The sequence below is a fragment of the Phodopus roborovskii genome, unplaced genomic scaffold (genome assembly GCF_943737965.1).
Source record: "Phodopus roborovskii unplaced genomic scaffold, PHOROB, whole genome shotgun sequence".
NCBI lineage: Eukaryota > Metazoa > Chordata > Mammalia > Rodentia > Cricetidae > Phodopus > Phodopus roborovskii.
The window spans coordinates 50,794,005-50,818,223 of NW_026126517.1; the positions used below are offsets into that span (position 1 = coordinate 50,794,005).

Here is a 24,219-nt window from a genome sequence, read left to right on the forward strand (position 1 = left end):
AGCAGAGATCTCTTTCTTGGTTGTGAAAATAGTCTTAGCTATCCACAGACTGCTAGTCCATATCAAATCTAAAAGCAAAGTGCTGACAGGAATTTTTAACCCAGTACACTGGGCTCAAGTGTTAATTTGGGTGGAGCCAACACCTTCCGAATGTTAGATTAATCCCATCTGTCCAAACAGCATGACCGTACTTATTCAGCCCTCCTTGTGTGTTCTTTAAGAAAGATGGAAGCACGCTTTCCTAAAAGGTCAAACGAGGTTTCGTTTTGTTTTGTTTATTGGTGTAATAGTAATCGCAGGGTGAATTTTTCCTTGATCTTGTATCTTATTTTCTATTACATATGAAATGCAGGTAGGACAACGATCTTTCCCTCTCTCTCTCTCTCTCTCTCTCTCTCTCTCTCTCTCTCTCTCTCTCTCTCTCTCTCCTTTTTTCTTCCTCCCTCGTTCCCTCCCTATCTTCCTCCCTCCCTCCCCCTTCCTTTCTTCCTTAATCCGACCCCTTCCTCGGTTTAGAAGTTCTGTTAACTCACTGTTTCTTTGGGGTTTTCGGTGTAGGCATTTCTGTGCTCTGCCCGCTACAGTAAGGAGCAGAAACTTGGGCGGGACCCCTGGAGATTTCACCTGTTACCCGGGCCAGGCCAATGGCAGCGCGGGCCTGGCCGCGAGCACCAATCCCAATGCCGTCCTCCCCACTCCCGCCCCCACCGCCCCACTCCCGGCGCCCGAGCCCTCGGGGAAGGGAGCCGTGGCACTTAGAAAACTTGGCAAGATGGCCCAGCGCTGACTGGCTGGGCGCACACGGTCCCCAGCTGCAGCAGCGTGGAGTTCCATGGCGGTGGCCGAGCTCTACGCGCAGGTAGGGGCGCGGGGCGCACCAGTGCGCCTGTCCGGACGCGTGGAGGGGCGGAGGCCTGTAGTAGCTGCAAGCTGGGCCCGGGTGCTTTGAGGGTGGGCACACCCAACGGAGGGCCGCTGTCCCCACGTCGGGTGGCTGGACCACCTGGACCCTTCCTCCTGCCACTGATGGAATCTGAGTCCCGCACTGGGCGGGAACTTCGATCCAGCACAGCTTCTGTAACCTTCCAGGCCTCCAGAGCCTGGAGGAGGCTGGCAAAATTGGTGCTCTGTAGAATGTGCCCTGTGCAGCGAAGTTCTTCAGGGGACTCTTCCCTCCCCCCGCCTCCCCCGGAGCTGCCTGGTCTGAGCACATGGGTGCTGTCAGGCTCACACTAGCCAACCTAAGGTGCTTAGCTCAGACAGCACCTCAGACAGGCCTTACCCTGAGCATTGAGAGCACTCTGGGAAACTTCAGGGCTTAAGGACTTCACCCTCACCTAGGAAAGCATGTGTAAAAGTAAAATAGCCTTAAAGCAGATCCTGCTGCACTGTTGTAGGGAAAATTTAGACTCCCATCAAGACAGGTGGGACTAGTATGGATTCTGTTGAAAAATTTTCCCCAACACACGAACTTAGCTTAATTTGGCGGAGAGTGGGGGTGGAGCAGGAGTTATTTGTTTTGTTTGTTGAGACTGTGTCAATCCAGCTAGCCTGGAAATCACGATGTAGATCAGGTTGGCTTCAAACTCACAGAGTTTTGCCTGCCTTTGCCTCCAGCGTGCTGAGATTAAAGGTGTGGCCTCCATACTCCACTCTGTTTTTAAGACAGGTATTCTTTTCGTATCCCTGGCTGGAATGGCACCCTCTATATAGCTCAGGCTAGCTTCAGACTGTAAGGAAGGACCTGCCTCAGCTACTCGGCGCTCATTTTGCAGACATACTCCACCATACCCATCTTTAACCTTAGATTTAAAAGGCACTTTTTGATTGTCTTTTCGGAGGTGGGGGGCATTTTTTCTACTTTAACTAATAAATTACAAACACACATCAAACAAAGAGGACATCCCTCTGATGCGTTCAAACCATTGCCTAACAGTTTTGCAGCTTTGTCGTGTGTCCCCCTCCACCTCTGCTCCAAGCTGGGGACTGAACCCACCCAAGGTCTTGTGCTTGCTGAGCAAGCACTCCACCGCAGAGCTAAACCCCTCATCTAGAATAGTTTACCAGAGACAGCACGGGCCACCAGGAAACCAGCAGTGTTTCTAAGGCTTCCTGTTACTAACAATAAAAGAAAATTCTTGAACAAATCCCCACCTTACTGGTGTCGTTGAGGACAGATAAGTGAACATTGACCTGTTTTGAGTAACAATTTTTTCTTGAAGCAAAAATACACAGGGGTCTACTTACCCCTATCTCCAAGTGCCTGTAATCCCAGCATTCAGAGGGCTGAGGCAGGAAGATTGCTTTGAGTTTGAGGTTAGCCTGGGATACATAGTGAGTTCCAGGCAGCTAGGGCTAAAATACCAAGGCTTTTTCTTAAAAAAATAAGTGAGTGCATTGTGGGGTGTAGGAGTGGAGGGGGTTGGAGTGTGGTGGGGTTGGGATTTCTCCATAGACAGATCGCTGTGCTAGGCGAGCAGAGAAAAACGTTTTGTTTTATTCCAGAGTTGTTGTTTTGCCTGCCAAGGTATTTTCTGTTTCTCTGAAGTGACAAATGTCAAGCAGATGTTTGCTGAGGCCTAGTGAATATGAGCAGAGGCAGACCGACTCTTCAACAAAGGTGGGGGGCTTTGAATAGGAATGAATAGGGGATCAGGTGGTGGTTTAGGAGACTAGATGAGCTAGCTGCCTCATCAGAGTCCCAGCAGTTCAGGGATCTGGATAGATCTTCAGTCCTGGACATGGAGGGTGGAGGCGGACCAGGGACACACCAAGGATGACATGGACGCAGGCATCAGTGTGATTGAGAACAGGGTGTGTACTGGAGGCATGAGCGCCATTAGGAGAAGGAAGTGTTTCCGAGAGTTCAGGAAGCACTTTTTTTTTTTTCTTTTTTTTAAACCAGCGGGGGTTATTGAAGTAGTGAGAGGACCCCAGGGAAAATGAGTGGTGGGTGCACAGTCTGAATGTCTAGAGAGAGTGGGCTCAGTCAGGGGCTGGGGTGTCCTGGGCCCAGGTGTGGTCACTGACACCAAGCAGGAGCACCCCACTGCGAAAGGGCCCAGGCCAGGTCAGAGGAACACCTACAGGCCAAGAGAGAAGCAACCAGTGGCCAATCCAAGAAGAGCCATCTCAGAGGAGGAGGCCCTAGGGCAGGGCAGTAGGAGGAGAGGCTCCCAGAGGGAGGGAGGCTCGTGACAGAGGTTATGGTGCAGGAAGTGAAAAGTAACCCCCTCTCGCCACAGCAGCCCGCCTTAGAAATGTTCTAAGCATTACCTGTGATCCCTTTGAGGAAAACTGGTCTGACCAATCCCTACTTAAAATTTCTTGAGGCTCTTGCCACTTTCAGGTCCCAATCCTGCTGTAAGGACCTGCCTCTGCATCCTCTCCCCAGCCCCTTCCACTCTCTCCTAGCTGGCTCAGGTCCTGCCAGGCATTTTGTCCATCCTTCCCAGCTCAGTCTGTGTGTTCACCACTGGCTCAGCACACCATTCGGCTTCAACCTGAGCAGACTCCAACCATCACCCTGTCCATGTTAATTAACATGGACAACTATGTATCCCCCTCTGCTGACGATTAGCCTGTAAAGACCTGGGTGCGGTGAGCAGGGTGTGGTGAGCATGTTCTAAACACTTGCTCTGTGTGCACATGCAGGAATGGGGGTTTCTGTTTACAGTGACAGCTGTGGACAGGATGGTTATTTTTATCTGGCCTGATAAAGCTGAATGTTTCTATGTACCAGATATCATCCTCAGAACCTTCTCTCAATCTGAAATAACCTGAAGAAAAACAATCTAAGTGCTAAAACCTTCACACCCCATTCTATACAGAGCTCAAGTCAAGGATGTTTCCTTAGTCACACAGACCTGACAGAGTCAGGTTCTTAATGCCTCCCAATGCTCTGACCCGGGTGCCACCTTTACCATCTTTAAGGAACCTGAGCTTTTTCCCATACAGAGGACTCCAGGGAAATCCATGTTTTCTAGCTACCTGCCCATACCTGCTAATCTGTCACATGGTTCTTTACAATAATTAAAGGAACTAACCCCAATATCCAGCAAGAGAGAAAAGCTAGTCACAAGACACCATCCACATGAGGAAGGACAGGGAACCACAAAGCAGTGCTGAATTCCAAACCCGTACATGCTGCAGTGACCAACACAAGTAATCTTGAAAGCAAACCACTAAAGACTGGGAGGTCAGTTCTGCTGCCTTTAGGGACATCAAGGGGAGTGGCCTTGAGGAAGGTCCTCAGATGTCACTCCCATAGGATCACGGTGTTCTTTCAGCGGATCTGTAGGAAGAAAGGGATTCTGACATGGCTGAGGGGAAGGGCCATGAGATGAGCACCGTGTACAGAAGTGAGAAAGGCAGCCACTGCGTGCACTACAGTGAGGAATGGGGACAGCTGAGGTCCAGGGTGGGAAGGTGCGATTGCATGTAGAGAAATGAGAATAACCCAAGGGCTTTTCCTTTCCTGAGAAAGGTGGTAACCGGACCAAGAGCCAGCCCCTCCTCTGGTAAACATGAGTGTGTCCACGTTCATCTTCATGGTGAGGTTGCCTTATAGCAGCTGCTCAGCCAGGAGCCTGAGGGGCTGTGGGATCCAACCTCCCATATGCTTCTGTTTTTGAGCAGAGGTGGATATACTCTCCCCAGAAAGGTACAGTCGTTTACTTGTGGACTTGTCTTAATTGCATGTGAAGGACTCACAGGAGAGATTGGGAACACTAGGACTGTGTGGCTGTAGACACATGAGGAAATCTTCAAAGGTCACCTGAAACCCAAGGAGCAAGGTCAGGAGAAGAACCCTGAAGACTCACAGCCCAGGTCCCTATCTCACACACGGTCAATGTTCATGCTAGTGATGTTCCCATTTGACCTTTCTAACAGCCTTCCTTTTTCTCATTCAGTCAGATTCACCCACTATTGTCCGATATATGAATAGTTCAAAAGTTTAAAATGAGAAAGGGTTAACAAGACAAAATTTGACTTTCATTCTTTTTTGGTACAGTAGAATTTCTGGGCATTTGTTTTCTTGAACAGTCATTGGTGGAATAGACCACATGCTGTTTAGGGTCCCAGGCATAAAGATGAGGCTCATAACACTCCGCAGATGCTGGCTATGAGGTGGGAGTTTTTAAGAGAGTTCAGTCAAGCCTGTTGGGACCAAGGAAGATGCCTCAACTAGGGACTCTGAATGTTTGCCTGCTCATAGGTATGGATGAGTAAGGTTAGGGAAGGGAGGAACAGTGAGACTGACAGAGAGTCAGGAAAGATTTGGAATGTTCTAGAAAGTACTGGTGGTTTGTTGTGACTGCAGACAGAGTAGAGGAATTGGCTAGCAAAGTGACTGTCAAAATCTTTAGGACGACTTTTAGTTTTTCTTGTGCTGTGGTGTACTATGGATGCTGATGTGGGTGAGGGTGTCTGAGTGTACATAGCAGACGGTAGGGGCCCGAAGATGTCCATGGCTGATGAGTGATGGGCTGCTCAAAAACTTAGCCTCACAGCACCTAGGGGGTAGTACTGGGCAGGGAGAGGCAGAGGACCCACAGTTCTGGGTTCCAACTGAAGAACAAGAGTGCTGAGGACAAGCAGTGTCACCTCTTAAACTATGTGAGTTGCCAAGGATGTTGGTGTCTACTGTCTGCAGGTGATGGAAGTGCAATTTAAAGATCCATTATATGATCTTGGCTGTGAAGCCAGACGTGGTAGCACACACCTTTAATTATAGCACTCAGGAAGCAGAGGCGGGTGAATCTCTTTGAGTTCCAGGCAGCCTGATCTACATAGTGGGTTCCAGGACAGCCAGAGTGACACAGAGAAACCCTGTCTCAAACAAAACAAAAAGGTCGTGGCTATGGTCTCAAAGATGCAGGTGCTGGGGCAGTTGAAGAAGTACCTGGAACTCTCCAGGGACAGCTTAACCTTTCTAACATCATCCCTTTTCTCGTTTAGAGAAAGTTAGATTCACCCACCATTGTCTGCTCTGTGGGTAGTCACATGGAAGGGATAGAGATTCCAGGGAGGGGCCTACAAGGAAAGCAAGGAGGAAGCAGAAGGAGACATGATGTCACCTGTCTGGCTCTGGTGCCCTGAGCATGGAGAGATTCCGATCCAGGAAGTGCAGGAGAAGGCACCTGTCACTGCACATTCCAAGTCAGCCATCAGACCATGTGCATGGTAAATGCCAGAAGACCCCGCAGACAGGTGGGCCACAGCTCACCTGTGCATGTGACATGGGAGAGCCTGGCATATTCTTGAGCCCATATTGCTTCGTTGGCCTTTCGGTTCCTAGCTTTGCTTCATTCTCTAGACCCCTTGGTGAGGAGACCCAGCAGAGGTCCAGAGGAAGCCTTTTGCCTCTTGGCTCTGCAGCAAACTCGGCTAATCATTCCAGGATGGAGGCTTCTCTCTCGTGGGCCAGAGGCTCACAGTAGTCATGTGAGAGCCAGTCACTCTGTTTGTACAGCTTGTGTGTATTTATCTAAATGCTTCAGTTCACTCTCACTATGGTTTACAGAGTTGCCTTGTGGGTAGAGGAATGTGCTGAAGGAGGGGCAGTAGATGGTCCCTGGAACTGAGTAAACTGTAGTGTTTGCTTAGCAGGAGTCTAGGTCTCAGACGTTGTGTTGACAGGGACACTAGGGCCAGCAGGTATGATTAACTGGGATACCGAGGTGCAGCGGAGGAGAGCAGCCTTGTGCATTTTAACACTGCCTGTCACTGTGATACCTGTCCTGTAATGAGTTCAGAAGTCCCTAGGAGAGCTCAGGACGGTCAGACTGATAGCTTGTCATCCTCGGGGGCCACACTTACTTAATTCACCAGTTCCAAGCAGGAGTCATGGGCCGTGCTGGCATGTTGGTCCTTTAAGATTCTTTCTGGTGTGCTCTTGGGATGACTGGGTTTGAGTTGGAACATCAGTAAAATGAAAGAATTGGACAGCTCAGAGATCACACAGTAGCCCCAGAGCCCCAGTTCCTCTGGACGTTTAAACTAAAGGGACCTCATCCTCCAGCTGGGCTCCCATATGAACACCTCAACTTCCTCCTGCTTCACACAACATCTGAAATAAACTGTCTGGAACTCTAAACTTGACAGACAGCTTACAACAAACTATTCCAGGGCCAATTCTTGATATGTTGGGAATATGTATATGTATGTATGCATGTATGTTTATATATATTTGTGATTTCTCAGGTTACAAAAAAAAGCATTATATAGCTGATCTGACGTAGGAAGTGTGTGGTCATGGTGACAAAGATGTATGTGGTGGGTGTGGGTATAACTAAGAGGTGTGTCTGTATGTGCACAAGGCTCCATTCAGGTTCTGTACAGGTCTGGATCATTGCCTGATTGCTTCTGGGGTAGTCCTTCATTCTCATATTCTCTCTCTCTCATTACATTCATTTCACTGTTGGGTGTGTGTGTGTGTGTGTGTGTGTGTGTTTGTGTACATATAGAGGCCAGAGGTCTACCTGTCATTTCTCTGGAGCCATCACTTTGTTTATTAAGACAGGCTCATACTGGGAGGGTCCAGAGCTCACTGATTGGCTAGAGAGGCTGGTGCTCCTACCTCAGGGATCCACTGCAGTTACTAACACCTTGTCTGGCTTCTTACCTGGGTTCTAGGGATTGACTAGGTCCTTGTGCTAACATGGCAAACATCTTACCCATGAATATCCCCTAGCCCTGAATGTCTTCTTAACGTGGGAAACGACCCAGTTGACAGAAGGAAAGCTTGCTCGGTATGGGGATCTAATGATTTGTGTTTGGGGTTCTCAGATGTTGAGATTAACCCTGTCTTCTCCTGTGGTCAGTACAACAGGGTTTGGATCCCTGATCCTGAAGAAGTTTGGAAGTCAGCTGAAATTGCAAAGGACTACAGAGTTGGTGACCGAGTCCTCCGACTCCTGCTAGAGGATGGAATGGTGAGGATCCCTGCTGCTCATAGCACAGAATGGCGTATACAGCTGTGACACAGGGACAGAAGGTCCTGAGGGACAGAGCAAGCAAAGGAGCATAAGAGACACCAGCCCCTTATCCAGGAAGGCCAGCTAGAGCTGAGGATCCCTGATGTGTGTGTGCCCTCCTGCTACCCCACACCAGCAGCCCATCTATAAGGGGTTCTGTGTTAGCCACCAGACACGTGCCCCTGCTGTGTTCCAAGCACTCAGTGTGTTTACTGAAACAACACCAGTTATTTCGGTTCATGGGTCTCAGTAGAGAGTGGGCAGGTGAGGAACTTGGAGGGAAGGAGTTTGATCCCAACGCACAATCCAGATGGCAAGAGGGAGCTAGATCCTGGCGAAAGGTAGGAGGCACAGAAGGAGCCTGGAGAGCTAGAAAGTCAATCTAGGGTGTGCAGACCATAGGAGGGTTGGGAGGGTGTGCGGAGACACAGAGACAGAACCAGCAACGGTGAGGAAGAAGGCAGCTCAGACTTCAGCCCAGGCTCCAGTGCAATGTGCTGTGTGGCCTTATGGCCAGAGGTCACCCCACAGCCTTTCGACGAAGACTTCTGTCTAGGCTTGAAGAAGTCACCCTCTCTGGGTATATAGCCAAGGTTGACTTTGTGATTTTAGACTCAAGTGTTAGATGCAAAGCTGGACCAACCATGTGTGCTGCACTGGACGGGTGTGGGAGTCTGGGAACTGCTTATCAACATTCAGTGCTGGAATTTACAAAATACATGCTACTTCCAGGCATCTGGTCCTGGGTACCAGACATTTCCTGAGGTCTTAGAAGTTGCAGAGATGGAAGGGTAATTCTTGGGGTCAAGCATACCACTTGCTAAATCTATACCCCTTACTTCCCAAGTACAGGAAAAGACTGATGACGGTGCCATGGCAGGTCCTGAAGGCCCGGGACCGTCCTTGCGTGCACAAAAGACCTAAGAGCACAGCCAGGGCGCTGCCCTGCAAGCCATCTCACTCTCCGTAGCTCCCTGTAGCTCGTACTAAGTGCCGCACAGGCTTCTAAGCACCGTGCAGCTGACTGGACATTAAGCAGGTGGTGGGCTCAGGGAGGGAAGTCTTGGGGCAGCAGCTGCTTGTGCTATTAGCAGGCTCCAGGTGGCTGTTCCCCTGGCCCGGAGGCAGAGAGAATGGCAAGCAGCCAGGGCCTCTTACCTTAACCCTTCCTTGTACCAGAGGACAAAGCTTGCTTTGTGTGGAGAATGTCACCTCTGCCTCTACTTGACAACCTCCTGTTGTCCTCTCCCCCAGAAATGGATCTCTCTCTCTCTCTCTCTCTCTCTCTCTCTCTCTCTCTCTCTCTCTCTCTCTCTCTCTCTCTCTCTCTCATCTCCGGCTGAACTGGAAATGAGATTGTTGCAATAAAACAGAAAAACTGAAGCATGGAAACTGCATGGAATTAGGGAGTGTGCTGGCAGGGCAGATCTGCCTCGATGAGGGTCAGTGGGATCTGGTCCAAGGACTCTTGTTCAGTGTCCTGAACTTCCCTAGTGTGGTTCCAGTCTCTTGCAGTCTGGATGCCATGATCCAGAGGATCACCTTCCTCTACAGCAGATGCTTTGGGGAATCTGAGGTTTAACTCCTAGGAAGGAAGGGCCAGACTGGGTAAGTCATTCACCCGCAGTTGAGGATGACAGGGATAGGCCTGGAACAGACTGCCCCATACAAGGGCTCCTTCTGACTCTTCTCATCCCCAAGTATGTCAACTGAGGAGACACTTGGCAGCTTCAAAGCCAGGAGGCACCTTAGCCTGGGTTGTCTCAGCAACAGCATTTTTCCAGGAGTACATTCCCGTGATCCCTATGGTGGACATAGAGTGGGGCTGCTCATTGCTTCTTGTCACCCTTCATTACGGCCTCTTCAGCTCTGAGGACCCGTTCAGAGACGAGGGAAGTCAGGAGTGTGTGTGTGGGGGGGGACGTGCTCTAAGGTGTACTCGGTGCTTTGTTCCCCTGAAAGACACACAGTCCGTGCTTTGGTCCCTGGCTCCCAGCTTTTCACTACCCAGAGTCACCTAGGAAGGCTATTTCCTTTCTCTTCTACTTAACATTTCTAAGACAGGTGTGGTGACACTCACCTGTAGTTCCAACAGTGCTGAGGCAGGAGGATAGAGGGTTTGAGGTCAGTTTGTACTACCAACAGTGAGACCTTGTCTCAAAAAAAAATTATTGCAGAAGCTGGTGAGATGTCTCAGCAGTCACGAGTACCTGTTGCTCTTCCAGAGGACCAGGTACCTACATGGTGGCTCATAACCATTTGTAACTCCAGTTCCAGGGGACCCGGTAACCTCTTGTGGCTTCTGCAGACTATGCATAAATGCCATTCATATACACACAAGCAGGCAAAACATCCACCACACACACACACACACACACAAACAAACAACCTCTTTAAAATTTGCCGGATGTTGTTGTCTAGGTTTGGTTTTTGTTGTTGGTTTAGTGTGAGAAATGCCTCTGTAAGAACTGGATAGGAGACAGGAGACTGTTTAGTGGAAACATCAAAGGCCCTCTGTTTCCAGGAGTTTAGTTCTATCTTTGTTCATAGGAGCTGGACTACCCTGTTGACCCAGGGTCACTGCCTCCGCTTAGGAACCCGGACATCCTTGTGGGTGAGAATGACCTCACAGCCCTCAGCTACCTCCACGAGCCGGCAGTGCTGCATAACCTCAGAATCCGCTTTGCAGAGTCCAAGCTCATCTATACCTACAGTGGTAAGGAGTATGCACCCGGAGGCCTGCTGTCTTCGTGTCCCGAGCATGCTGCATGCCTTGTTTATGCTAAGCACTGAGAGTGTGTGTAAAAAAGAGGCATCTGTGTGGAGAGAGTCTTTCATGGGAATGGAGATGGGCTGAGGAAAGCAAACACCATGGGCTTGTGTTTGGGTTTCTCACTAGATCCCACACATGTATTACTTCCTGGGACATTGCTGTTATTTTTGCTTTTACACTGGGAACTGCAAAAACGTAGTTCATTTCATATGTGTTACCCTGTCCGGCTATCAGAACAGCCTAGAGATGAAGATGACTTGTTGTGGAATATTAATTTAAGACATGTTTACACTCTTTTATGCTGTGGAATATTTGTTTAATGATGCAAAGATGTGTTGTGTTCTTTTATGTTTCATTTGTTTAACTCTGTAAAGCTGTGTTACTTTGCCTGCCTAAAACACCACACCTGATTGGTCTAATAAAGAGCTGAATGGATAATAGCTATGCAGGAGAGGGATAAGCAGGGCAGAGAGAATAAATAGGAGAAGAAAGAAGAGGGAGGAAAGGAGAAGGGGAGGGGGACACCAGGGGCCAACCACTTAGCCACCCAGCCACAGAATAAGAAGGAAAGAAAGGTATATAGAGAAGAGAAAGATAAAAGCCCAGAAGCAAAACAATAGACAGGATAATTTAAGTTAGGAAAAGCTGGCTAGAAATAACCTGAGCTAAGGCCAGGCATTTATAAGTAATAATGTGTATTTATTTGGGAGCTTCGTGGCAGGCCCCCAAAGAGTAAAGAGAAAAAAAAAATGACTACAGTGACTGTCAGATAACCAAGACTCATAGCATTCAGTGACCTGACCCAAGTCAAGCAAAAGCTTTAGGAGTGGTAGAAGGGACATTCTGGCAAGAGTCTGGGGGGGGGGGGGGATGGTGTCTTCGTCTGCTTTCTGTTGGTATGATAGAATGTCTGAAACTGGATAACTTACAGAGAGCAGAGGTTCAGCTCATGGCTCTGGAGGCTGGGATGCCCAAGAGCATGGCTGCTAGCACCTATGGACTGTCCGGTGAGGGCCTCCCAATGCAAGACAGAGCAGGTGTGCAGACGTCAGAGTGTCTTCCATGGTGGCCACTGTGGGGCCCCGCCCTCAGCACCTCATCTGGTTAACAATTCTCTGAAGACCATCTCTAGGTGCTACTAAGATGTGAAGGGGGTTAAGTTTCCAACCCACTGACTTCTGCAGGCACAATGGTGGATGGGGACGACACTAAAACCAGAGCCCCACCATCCTGAACATGTTTCATAGCCTGTTTGCAGAAGCATCAAGAGCCAGACATTAAAAAGAGGCTCTCCCTCCAAGGAGCAGATGGGATAACCCCATGAGGGTCTGCTGACTGTGCCTCACCTCTTTCCTCAGGAATCATCTTGGTGGCCATGAATCCTTACAAACAGCTGCCAATTTATGGGGATGCCATCATCCATGCCTACAGTGGACAGAACATGGGCGACATGGACCCACACATCTTTGCAGTCGCAGAGGAGGCCTACAAGCAGATGGCCAGGTAGTTTGCTTCCAGGATGACCTCCCTCAGCTCTCCCAGAATTCCCTGCACTTGCTCAGCTTTCATAGGGAAAGGACCATATTTTGAGTTCACCTCACTAATAGGGACTGTGAGGCCGGGTGGTTGGGTGCTTTGCAGGATAGATGCCCGTAAATAGGTGACAGTTACAGGATGGCTGGCCTGTCTAGAGACTTTCTGGTTCTGTTCCTTGGTGGTCACAAGTCAGGCTTTCCTTCTGTGTCTCCCTACAGCGTGTTTGGCTGGACGAGGACCAACTGAATCTGCTCTGAGATGTTTATGGTTTATGGTTTGGCTTTTATCTATTTAAGGAGGCAAAAAAAAAAAAAAAAAAAAAAAAAAAGCACAGGTTCTAGACACAGGTTTGGATTTTGGATTTTAGCCTGATTTTGTCACTTCGCTTTTCATGCCCTGGAGATTTCTGATTTTGCTACTGCACAGTTACATAAATCCTCCTGTAACAAAAATACCAGGTTCACATTCCCAGAATCATCTTCATACCTTTGAGAGAGCCAAGAGATCCATGCCTGACCAGTAATCTAACCCCCAGAGTGCTTGCTGTCTACCTCTGAGTAGGCTAAAGACAGAGCTGGGATTTGGGCCCAGATAGTCTTCATTCCCGTGACTGCCTTCCTGTGGTCCCCTTGTCTTTGCCTTTAGGATACTGGAGAGAATAAAAACACCATCCTAACTTCGTCAAACACTTTACAGTGGGCAAAAGAATTTCACACACAGTGATCTCCTTGGGTTTTGCCACACTCCTGTGAAGTCCATTGTACTGATAGATAGCATTACCCCCATCTAGCATTAGAAACTGAGGTATGGGCTCTGCTGTCGGCCTTATAATTCCAATTATAGCAGCTGTGACCCAGACTGGCTAGCAGGTTCATTTCTGTTCTGGGCTTATGACAAAGGAAGCCATGACGTAAATGAGGCATGCCTCTCCCACAGGAAAGCCTGACAGACAATCTGAGGCTAAATGTCACCACTTTCAAGTCATCAGAGACTGAGTGACATCCCACGCCCCTGTCCCTTGAGTGAGACCCTTAGGGCCAGTCTAGTAGTACCTGGCCATCTCCTCCAAACTCTAAGTCACGTGGATCAAGAGAGGGATTGTTCTCCAGGTGACAGAGCCCCACAGAGCAACGCTGATCATGGGACATATCCACATAGCCAGATAAGACTGGCATACCCTTTCACTCAGGGAGCAGCTCAGCCTCTAACAACAGGGTCTTGTTCCCAAGAGTGAAGAAAGCATGGATGTCTGCTGCACCACGGTTCCTTCTAACCATAGCACACCCTGCCTCTGGAACTTTCTGGCTGCTAAAGGCCTCCAAGAAACCCCTGAAGTACAGGCTGATGACCAACATCTGAGGTTACAGTCTGGTCATCAGCAGTGTGAGGTCCATGAAACTGCCGGGCCACACCGGGTTCCAGCTTGAACCTGTGTCACTGGAATGCATGGACTGAAGATAAAGCAGGCTCTTGGTACCCTGGCTTGGTGCTAGCCACAGCCTTCTACCATTGAGAGTTGCGTGTCTGGTACCTTTCTAGAGTCTTTCCTCTCTTTTGAAATGAAAGGACTGGACCAGGGATTCTGGTGTCACCATAGGATGTGTACTCAATGTGCCCCAGGTCAACTCATGTGACACCTGAGTTCCTGTCTCACACAACTGTAAAACTAATAATTATGCCTCTTGTGAAGCAAACCTGGGAGCATATGTGAAGTGTCCACCCAGTGTCTACCCATGAATAAGTAGTGCTAACACCGTGGCAGCATTAGTCCCCCACGGTCCTGTGGCTTGAAAAGCTGGAGGCATTATTTTTAAAGCACCCACATTATGTAACTGTGTAGGCTTAGAGAGCACATATGTCCCCAAATATATTTTGAATCATTGCTCTTAAAATAATGTCAGTAGGATGTGCAGGCATGGCTAACAGGGCTTGAGGGAGCTGTCCTTAGTGCCCCCTGGAAAGCTGGTATGAGCCCGGCTAATTTTGGCAGTTCCCTCTCTCTCGTTCATACGGATATGGCTGTCTGGTCCTAAGCTTATACTTTGTATGAGCAGCATGCTTGATACTAAGAACCACCTTTACTCCTGGGAGGCCAAACTCCAGTCATCTGGGAAGCACAGAGGCTTGATGTGTGGGTTCCAGACCTTCATACATGCATGCAATCTATTCCCTGAGGCAGGGACATGGCCACTGTGACACAATTCGAGAAGGCTCCTGGGAAGTCTACACCTGGTTTCCTGTCTTCACACCCTGGCTGATCTTGCTCTGAAACCTTTGGTCATCAATCCTAGCTTTGGTTTTGATGGAAGTCTCATCCTTCTAGTGGTTGCTAAACTTTTCCTTGGTATTGGGGACCTCAACACAAAGGGACAAGGGATGAAGCAGGTGACCATGTGTGTTGTCTGTGATCACAGAATATTTGAACCCATGAGACAGTTCCCTATCTTCCAGTTTTCCACATCTTTTTCTAAATTAGGTAGGTAATTAGATGATTGATAGATAGATAGGATGGATGGATGGAAGGAAGGAAGGATGGATGGATGGATGGACGGATGGATGGATGGATGGATAATAGATAGACAGGGCCTTTTGTTTTGCTTTGGTTTGTTTTTGTTGTTACTTGTTTGAGACTAGGTCTCGTGTAGCCCAGGTTGGCCTCTAACATCCTGTGTAGCTGCAGATGACCTTGAACTTGAAATCCTTCTGCTTCTGCTGCCTTAGTACACCACCATGCCTGGCCTATAGGGAGCTGATGGTCAAACCTCAGGCTTCATGCATGCTAGGCAAGCACTGTACGAGCTGAGCCACATCTGTACCCCTAATCATTTCTTTTTCTTTTTCAGAGACAGATCTTGCTGTGTTGCCCAGAATGGCCTTGCACTATACTGCCGTTTTAACAGAGGAAGTTAATGTTTCTCAGCGTATCTCAGTGCATCTCTCATGTGTTGGTTTTAGGAACAATAAAAATCAGTCCATAATCGTGAGCGGGGAGTCGGGAGCCGGGAAGACAGTTTCTGCACGCTATGCCATGAGGTACTTTGCCACTGTCAGCAAATCCAGCAGCAACACCCACGTGGAGGACAAAGTCCTGGCATCCAATCCCATCACTGAGGTGGGCACTGCATCACTGCTGAGGGCTGGAGGCTCGGGGAGGAGGTAGCACTGGCATGAGCCATGCTTGTTGATGTAACTTCCTGCCTTTGAAGACCAAAGAGGTGAGAGTGGGAAGGGCAGGGATAACTAGTTCTCTGGTAAGATTGGAGTGGCGACTGCTCTCTACCTATGGCACTGGACTTTGTGTCATCAGACTTGAAGACCCCAAATGTGCACTGACATCCCAGGGGCAATCCCCACCCACACGGAGCTCACAGGTCCCCAGTCAGCAGGCATCCACTCTCACAAGCCGGTTGTTATTCACTCTGGAGCTTTGTGAGGGAATCGTTGGAGCTTTGGAAGTCTTAAGTCAGTCGTAGAGTACTGACAGCTTACAGCTAGGCATATGCTACAGCTACATGCAGAGTCTTACTCCTTTCTCCAGTGGGGCAAAGCCACCACAGCGCACCCCAGGATGAGCAGGCAGCCCCATGAGAGGAGGGACACCTAGACTGCACAGGGAAGGGTCCCCAAGGCCCACACTTTATGCCTTGCAAAAATGACAAGAGGACTGTGGAGAGCAGGCCCTGTGATTCCCAGAGTCCTCTCCCTTTTTCCAAATCCAGACATTCAGGGACCCCCACTGCCTGCTTTGTTTGAGCCATTGTGGGGAAGTATCCAACGTAACAGAAACAAGCAAGACCTGGTCTTTAAGATCAGGACCCTTGCTAACAGAAGCATGTTTTTAAATGAAATAACTACAGGACAGAGAGGGAACCGAGCAAGCCTTGTGTGCACAGCTAGAGGGCACCGGCTGGCACATGGACACGCAGTTCCCCATCGAAGAGAGCAATGGGAAAGCAGTCCAGAAGAAATGTCATGTGACCTGCCTACTGAATGACTGTAGAGCTATGTAAGATGTCTGTTCCTACCAGACTATAAGCTCCATGAAGGAGGGACCACACCAGTTAGGTTCACTCTTGCTGACCAAGCCTGTGACTCATCGTAGGTGACATATGTCAACAGAAGCCATAATGATCTGGGCAAGAAGTGTAGTGTGTGTACAAAAGAAAGACCTTCCAACCCGCCTGTCACCCTAGCACTTGGAAGATTGGGGCAGTAGGATGCTAAGTTTGAGGCCAGCCTGGACAGAATGAAAACATGTTTTTAAGAAAAACAGAGAGAAAGGAAGAAGAGGGAGAGGAGGAAGAAGATGAGGACGTTTCCTTCTAGGTGGAAGGCGTTCAGGCAGAATGAAAATCAGCCTGGGAAGTAGGGAAGGGCAGCTTCTGCGGCTGACCAGGAAGTCTGTGTGGGAAGGAATAAGGCTAGAGATGAACACACAAAGGGTGTGAACTTTCTACTGAACCTGTATAAACCCCGCCTAGACAGTTTATACTTTACACTATCTCCTCCTTTGCGCCTACCCACTCTCAATCCATTCAGGTGCTGTAACAGAGTGCCATAGGCTGGGCCCTTACAGAGACCAGAGGTTTATTTCTCACAGTTTTGCTGTAGATAGAGGCACCGAGACCAGGTACCAAGCACAGCACAGCTCTGTGAAGACTCGCTGTTCACGGCTTCACACGGCTGAAAAAGAGAGCGGGGAGCTCTTTGCTGAAGGGTCTTTTTTATATTGGCATGAAATCCCATCCTGTAGGGCTCTGCCCTCATGTCCTCCCAAGTCACCCTTCCTTAAACCACCAATAACAACAAAGAGTGAGGATTTCCATGCACACAAGTTTGGACTGGTGAAATGGCTCAGTGGTTAAAGGCATTGCTGCCAAGCCTGAGGACCTGAGTTCATTCCCCGGGACTCACGTGGTACTTCCATACATGTGTGTGCATGTACCCACACACATACACAAAATAATTTTTAAAAGAATCTTGTGGATGTGGAAGGACATAGTCCTTCCTATGCATTCGTTCCCATATTGCAAGTAGAGGAAGACATAGGAAAGGAAGTTAATTTTCATGACATTCTATGGAAAGCTGAAATGGACCTCATGGCAGGGTCCTTCAGATCCAGGGGAGCCAGGCTACCCTTCCCCAGCCCCAGGCTCCTCCACATCCTGACCAGCCTCCATTCCTGAGATAGGACTGTCACTTATCAGCACCCCTATGATGCCCAATACTGTGTTTTTAGGCTATTGGAAATGCCAAGACTACCCGCAATGACAACAGCAGTCGGTTTGGGAAATACACAGAAATCAGCTTTGATGAGAGAAATCAGATCATTGGTGCCAATATGAGAACCTACCTCCTGGAGAAATCCAGAGTTGTTTTTCAGGTAAGGATAAAAGTATTAAGCCCCTTGTTTCCAGATCTAAATACTGCTTACATGCATAGACTCATTAGTCAACCTGGGAAGTCCACAGCCTAAAAAGTCCGGTTTGACTGACTTTCCTTTCCCTTCGGCTTCTTTATCTGTTCTTTTGTTGTTTTGTTTTATTTTGTTTTTTGAGACAGGATTTCTCCATATAGCCCTAGCTGTCCTGGAATTTGCTCTGTAAACCAGGCTGGCCTCAAACTCATAGAGATTCGCTTACCTCTGCCTCCTGAATGATGAGGAAAAAAAAAAAAAAAGCTGAAGTTGATACAAAGGTGAGATCTCCTGAGTTGTAGAATTAAGAATAAAGATTCTGTTTTTTTTAATTGGGGAGAAAAATAAAGCCTGTATAGTTTAAAAGTCAAATGTATCTTTCTCAAACATAAACACCAAAGCAGGCAGAGCTTACTAGTCTGGCTTTCCTGTTGGTAGAGGATTAGAGCTGGTAAGTGGGGGCAGGGAGGGGAAAGGTTTTTCTGTGAGTAAATGGAGAAGCTTCTTAAACACATTGGCCAGAGCAATAGGAAGCCCTGAGCAGCAGTCCAATGACATCTCAGAAGTTTCTGCCCATAGACATCACGCCATTCCTTTGTGTGGGATATTTCCAATTAATTATGTTTTCTGGGATGTCTGCCTGAAGATCATGTCCTGCCCCTAGTTCTTACTCAGTGACAAGGACAGTGAGCTGGCTATTGGAAGCCGTGTCCATCCCCAGGGAACCAGCCATCCAGACTGGCATCTAGGGGCCGCAAATTGAAACCCTGGCATTTTTATTGGTTAAACGATTGTTGTCATCTGGGACCTGTTCTTTCTCTTGCAGTCAGAAAACGAACGGAATTACCACATCTTCTATCAGCTTTGTGCGTGCGCCCAACAGCCGGAATTTAAACATCTTAAACTAGGTATGTGGGGGATGACAGATGAAAGGGTTCCTACCTGAAAGTGCTTAAAAAAACTAAAAACTTTAAAAAGCCATTTTCTCTAAAACACCTCGTGTGGACTTTAGAGCTGGAAGGAATGCATGAAGAAACTCAGGATAGTCTCAACACTCAGAAAGCAGAGGCAGGGGGATCACCACAAGTTCAAGACTAATCTGGTCTACATAGCAATTTATAGGCTACCTAAGACTACATAATAAAATATTGCCCCTCCAAAAAGCTGGGAATATATATATATATATATATATATATATATATATATATATATATATATATATATAATTTATTTTTATTTATTTGCATTGGTGTTTTACCTACATGAACATCTGTGTGAGGGTACCAGAGCCCTGGAACTGGAGTTACAGATGGGTGTGAACTGCTATGTGGCTGCTGGGAATTGAATCTGGGTCCTCTGGAAGAGCAGCCAATATATCTCAGTCAAGTGCCCACATGCATGAAGCCACAGGCTCAGTCCACAGCCCTACACACACCAGGCACAATGTACATATATGTAAACCCAGGAGAGGTGGAAGCAGGAATGTTGGGAACTAAAACCAGAGCTTTACACTCTGTCCTGCTTTTACACCCCTGCTTTGCTGTCAAATGTGGGGCCCTGGTCAAGACCTTCATGTTGCTGAGTCTCCGCTTCCGTTTCTATAAAATCCTTATAAAGTGTTTGATAGTGACCACTAAGTATGAGCTTCCTTTCTTCTTCCTTCTCCTCACCCCATCTTTATCCCTCTCTTAGATATGATTTTTTTTTTTTTTTTTTTTTGATGTAACCTAGGCTAACCTTGAACTTAGTTCTGGGAAGCTGAGGAAAAACACCATGCCTGACCTTTTCTTATTTCTGATAGCCATGTATGTCCAGATTTCTGAGACATGGGTAGAATTAATCGTCTTTTCTGTCCCAGGGAGTGCTGAAGAGTTCAACTACACCAGAATGGGAGGTAACATTGTCATTGAAGGTGTAAATGACAGAGCTGACATGGCAGAGACGCAGAAGACCTTCACACTACTGGGTAAGCGGCTGTCGTGCTAACCAAGGAAGAGCACACACTCTCAGGGCATATAAGAACGTGAGTGGGGAGCTGGAGAGATGGCTTAGTGGGTAAGAGCACTGGTTGTCCTTCCAGAGGACCCAGGTTTGATTCCCAGCTCCCAGATTCCCAGCTCAGAGTCACCTGTAATTCCAGTTCCAAGGAATCATACTTGTCTTCTGAACTCTGAGGGCCCCAAACACTCCAGAGTGTGCTTCCAAATGTGGAGGCCAGCACTCATAAACCAAGTTTTAAAATAAAGAACATGAACTGAGGACATTGACTTGGCGCTGTCAGGCGTCCGTGCTGCTTACAGGGCTAGATTGTACAGAGACGAAAAGAACATTAATCTGCCACTTACGAGGGCTGCTAATGGCCAGGGCCATCACTGGACTGTGTGATGTGTCAAATGCCCCAGCCAGTGACTGGGATGGAATCTGCTTACTTCCTGCTGGTTTTCCTCCAATTGCCTGGGCACTGGCATGTTAGACACACAGATATAGACTGTTGCCCCATTTCACTCGCTCTGCTGCCCTTCCCTTCCCCTTTCCTGCGATGAATTGGATGTTGTTAGGACCCTTGGTCTCTGTCAATAAGTCTATACCTCAGGCTCCAGGGACAAGACCTGGCACACTCGTTCTCTTGTGTCTGATGTCAAGGACATGTCCTGGTTTACTGAGGTTTGCAATTTGTCACATACAGTGCTGGTGAAGCTGCACATTTTTGTCCCTGAAAGGCCTCCTGGTCAAAAGGTTTGGTTAAAGACCACAAAATGCCAGCAGGGTGCTCCATGCTCTGTGGCTTCCTCTGCTTTTCTTAGTCATTTATCATTTGCCACATCAACCACCTGCCGGTTTTCCAGGCTTACCTGTCTGTCATTCAACTCCCAGACTCAATGAGCTGAAATATTTTATGTATTTGTGGCCTGGTATCCTTCATCTTTGAAACAGAGACTTTTTTTTTCTTTTTTTAGCTTTCTTTTTTATTTATTATTTGTGCCTTTCACATCATGCATCTAGATCCCATTCATCTACCTGTCCCATCATACCTGCCCTCTGCTCCTGCAGCCTCCCCCCCCCAAAAAAAAAATAAAATTTAAGAGAACAGAAAAAAGAGAGAAGAAGAGAGAGCTGGGTAGTGGAGGTGTACCCTTTAATCCCAGCACTTGGGAGACAGAAGCAGGTAGATCTCTATGAGTTCAAGGTCAGCCTGGTCTACAGCTAGTTCCAGGACAGCCAGGACACAGAGAAACCCTGTCTCAAAAACAAAACAAACAAACAAAAAAAAAGCAACAAAAACAAAAGAGAGAAAGGAAAGAAAAATCTCCCTGTGGAAACTATAGTGTGACACAGTGAGTCACACAGCACACCCTTTAGTTCAAAATCTTTCAAATGTCCATTGCAAAGAGTCATTGGTCTGGCTTGAGGCCTCTGGTTTCTGCTACACCATCAAAACTGGGCCCTCACTGGGGCTCCTCTTGGATTTCCAGTTGTTGCCCTGTGTCATGGAGATCCTGCGGCCTTGGATCTGCAGGACCACCCCCCTCACATGCTCCAGCAGATCATAGATGGGGTGGTTGTTGGGGTGGGTGAACTCAGCCCTGGTTCTGGGCCTGGATAGCAAAGCAGAGGAGATTTGCTGGGGCTAAAAATTCTTTGGGAATCTGACCTGCTTGATGACCCAGAACCCCAGGTTTCCTCCACAGGAGGCTTGGATGGCATCAGCTGCATCAGCTGCCCTTCTCTGGCCTCAGGGCTGAGTGTTTTGCTGGGTAGCAGGGGTGGGTGCTGGCCTCCATTCTGCTATCTATCCAGCATGGACCAGGACACTTGGACAGGGATGGGAGGGCCCCAGCATCTCCCCGTGTTCACAGACTGCCACGAACATGCATGGCTGCATCCTGATTAGCAACAGCCCATGTCACAGCTGGCAGCTAGACACATGGTACTCCTAGCAGCTGGCTTAGGTTATTTTCAGCACCAGAAAATGTATTCCACATGCATCAGTCAAGATCCCAGGAGTATTATAAGTCAACGTCGAGACAGGACCAGAGAAAGGGCCAACACAGGTTGCATAAGGTTCAGGAAGCAGCGACCCAGGAAAAGTGGCAGAACTGTTCACTGCTATACCTGTTCAGACTCAGTGTTGTTCTATGAGCCTGAAAGGAGACCCAGGTAAACTCAGTGCCAGGCCAGAGACCTCTGTGAGGCAACACAGTTAAGCAGAAGCCACGCTGCACAGAAGAGTCCAGGAGGACACGTGCAGAGCGAAGAGCCTGCCCGGGAGGACATGCGCAGAGCACCCTTCTCCAGCTCTGCCTTCTGCTCATCCTCCACAGAGCCGCAGTCCTCTCTCCCCTCCCTCTCCTGATCCTCCTGCTCTTCCAATTGGCCATTCTCCTCCTCCTGTCCCTTCTGTGCCTCCTTTATCTCCTTCCAAAGCTCTCCATTAAGCAGACCCAGCCAGAGACCCAGTGACACAAGAACCCATTGCTTTTATCCACAGTGGTTGGTACTGTGGGGACTGGGGGTAAACAGAATCTTTGCATCATTTCACCTTAAAAAGGATTCTGGGAGCTCGTGAGCAAAGAGGAAAGAAAAATCTTTAAAATTAAGTGTATAAATTATACCAGAGCCTAGTCTGCTTAGAACCTGACTTAAAATAGCTGCTTAGATAGGAATTGGTTTTGTTGTTGTTATTTTGTTCTAGGCTTTTTTTTGGTTTTTGGTTTTTGGTTTGTTTGTTTGTTTTTTGTTTGTTTGTTTTGTTTTGTTTTTTGTTTTTTTGAAATGGGATCTCAAGTAACCTGGAGCCTCAAACTTACTACGTAGGATGGTCTTGAACTTCTAATCCCCCTGTCCCCACTTCCTGAATTACAAGAATGTCCCACTATACCTGATCTATGTGATGCTGAGAATCAAGCCCAGGGCCCCCTGCATGCTAGGTAAGCACTCTACAAGGATGCTCCATTGACTGCAATATTCTTATATAGGGAAGGAACTGTGAAGAGCTTGTCTCTAAGCCTATTTCACATCCCTGTCCCATGACAAGCCCACTTCACACTCTTGTCCCAGCTCCTGGCACTGGAAATGGAGAGCCTTGGAAAAATTCAGGTGCTCTATTGTGGGCATAGAAGAACGGTAGTGCCCTGACTTGGGGAATGTTTGCTTTCAGGTTTCAAGGAAGATTTTCAGATGGATGTTTTCAAGATCCTTGCTGCCATCCTACATCTGGGTAACGTGCAGGTCACCACCGTGGGCAACGAGAGGTCTTCAGTACGTGTAAGAGTCATGTTCACTTTGCCCTTCTTGGGTGTGAAGGTCAGTGGCACAGATTGCGGCTCACTGACCTTCATGGATGAGCACCAGCCATGGTTGGACCTGCTGGACAGACTGGTTTAGCAGGAACAAGGAAGAAAACTTTCCAAGGGTTATCTTACTCCCTTGTCACAGTGCATGTGTGTGTGTGTGTGTGTGTGTGTGTGTGTGTAATATGTTTGTGTCCTTTTATCCAATAACCATCTATGGAGGCCACCATGTGCCAGGGGTTGTAAGAGCTAAGAAACAACATCAAACCAAACAGGAAGCCCTGACCTCATATGTGATGTAGAGAGGAGGGAAGCCTACCATAGGCTGAGGGTGGGTAACCGGTTTCCCTCCTCCTTATGCTCTCCCATTCTCCTGGTGACCAGGTCACCAGGTGACCAGGATGGACTTCTTCCCCTCCTCCACCACCTCTCACATTCACTGCCCCTCCTCCCACTGCCGGCATCCAGACCTCACAGAGTTTGCCCATCCTCAGATGACTGGGATATTGGGAGAGCTGACTAAACTCCTGTAGAGTAAACATGGTTCCCACCCAATAAACATGGTCACAATGAGCTCTGTCGCGCTAGGTTTACCGTGTGCCATGGAGGCAGTACTTTAGGGAAGAAAGAATTCTGAGACATAAAAAAAAGATTCATTTATTCTTATTTTATGTGTATGAATGCTTTGCCTGTGTGTGTGGCTGCTCACCCTTCCATGCTTGATGCCTCCAGGAGGCAATTAAGGGTGTCAGATCCCCTGGAACCAGTGTTGCAGACAGTTGTGAGTTGCTAGGTAGGTGCTGGGTCTCAGACCTGGATTCTCTGGAAGAGCGATCAGTTCTCTGAACCACTGAGCCTTCTCTCCAGCCCCAATTAAGCCCCTAGAGAAAGTTGAGTGGTGTAAAATTATTGGTCCTGGCTTTGGTACAACATACAACTCCTTTATCTCAGGAGCTTAGAACATCAAACTTCCTCCTAAGTCAGCGGGCTGCTGCCTCTGTATCCCCTCCCCAGTAGCCCTCTAACTGAGTCTTTTCACTTCAGGGGTTTGGTCCCTTCTTAGACCAGGGCTCCGCCAATCCCTTCCCCAGAGAGGAGGCTCAGGCAACACCAGAAGGAAGTGCTTGCTGTGCCTGTGCATTAGCACTCAGACAGGGGTGGGTGAGGAGCAAGGACGAGGCAGCAGGACTGTTTGGGGTTTAGTTGGGGTTTTTTGTTGTTTTT

At 48.2% G+C, this 24,219-nt stretch overlaps 1 protein-coding gene across 2 annotated transcripts in view; it reads left to right on the forward strand.

Annotated features, from left to right (window-relative positions):
- Positions 1-822: 822 nt before the first annotated feature.
- The window catches only part of Myo5c (myosin VC), a 69,828-nt gene continuing 46,431 nt past the window's right edge, over positions 823-24,219 (forward strand). For both annotated transcript variants that reach the window (XR_007835317.1, XM_051197956.1), the window contains exons 1-9: positions 823-859; positions 7,827-7,937; positions 10,530-10,695; positions 12,111-12,255; positions 15,244-15,400; positions 17,528-17,671; positions 18,531-18,612; positions 19,563-19,670; positions 22,863-22,969. Coding sequence is in view for 1 of the 2 variants with exons in the window: in XM_051197956.1 (XP_051053913.1) it covers positions 833-859; positions 7,827-7,937; positions 10,530-10,695; positions 12,111-12,255; positions 15,244-15,400; positions 17,528-17,671; positions 18,531-18,612; positions 19,563-19,670; positions 22,863-22,969 (1,047 nt within the window). In the remaining variant the exon portion in view is untranslated. The remainder of the gene's footprint in view (positions 860-7,826; positions 7,938-10,529; positions 10,696-12,110; positions 12,256-15,243; positions 15,401-17,527; positions 17,672-18,530; positions 18,613-19,562; positions 19,671-22,862; positions 22,970-24,219) is intronic.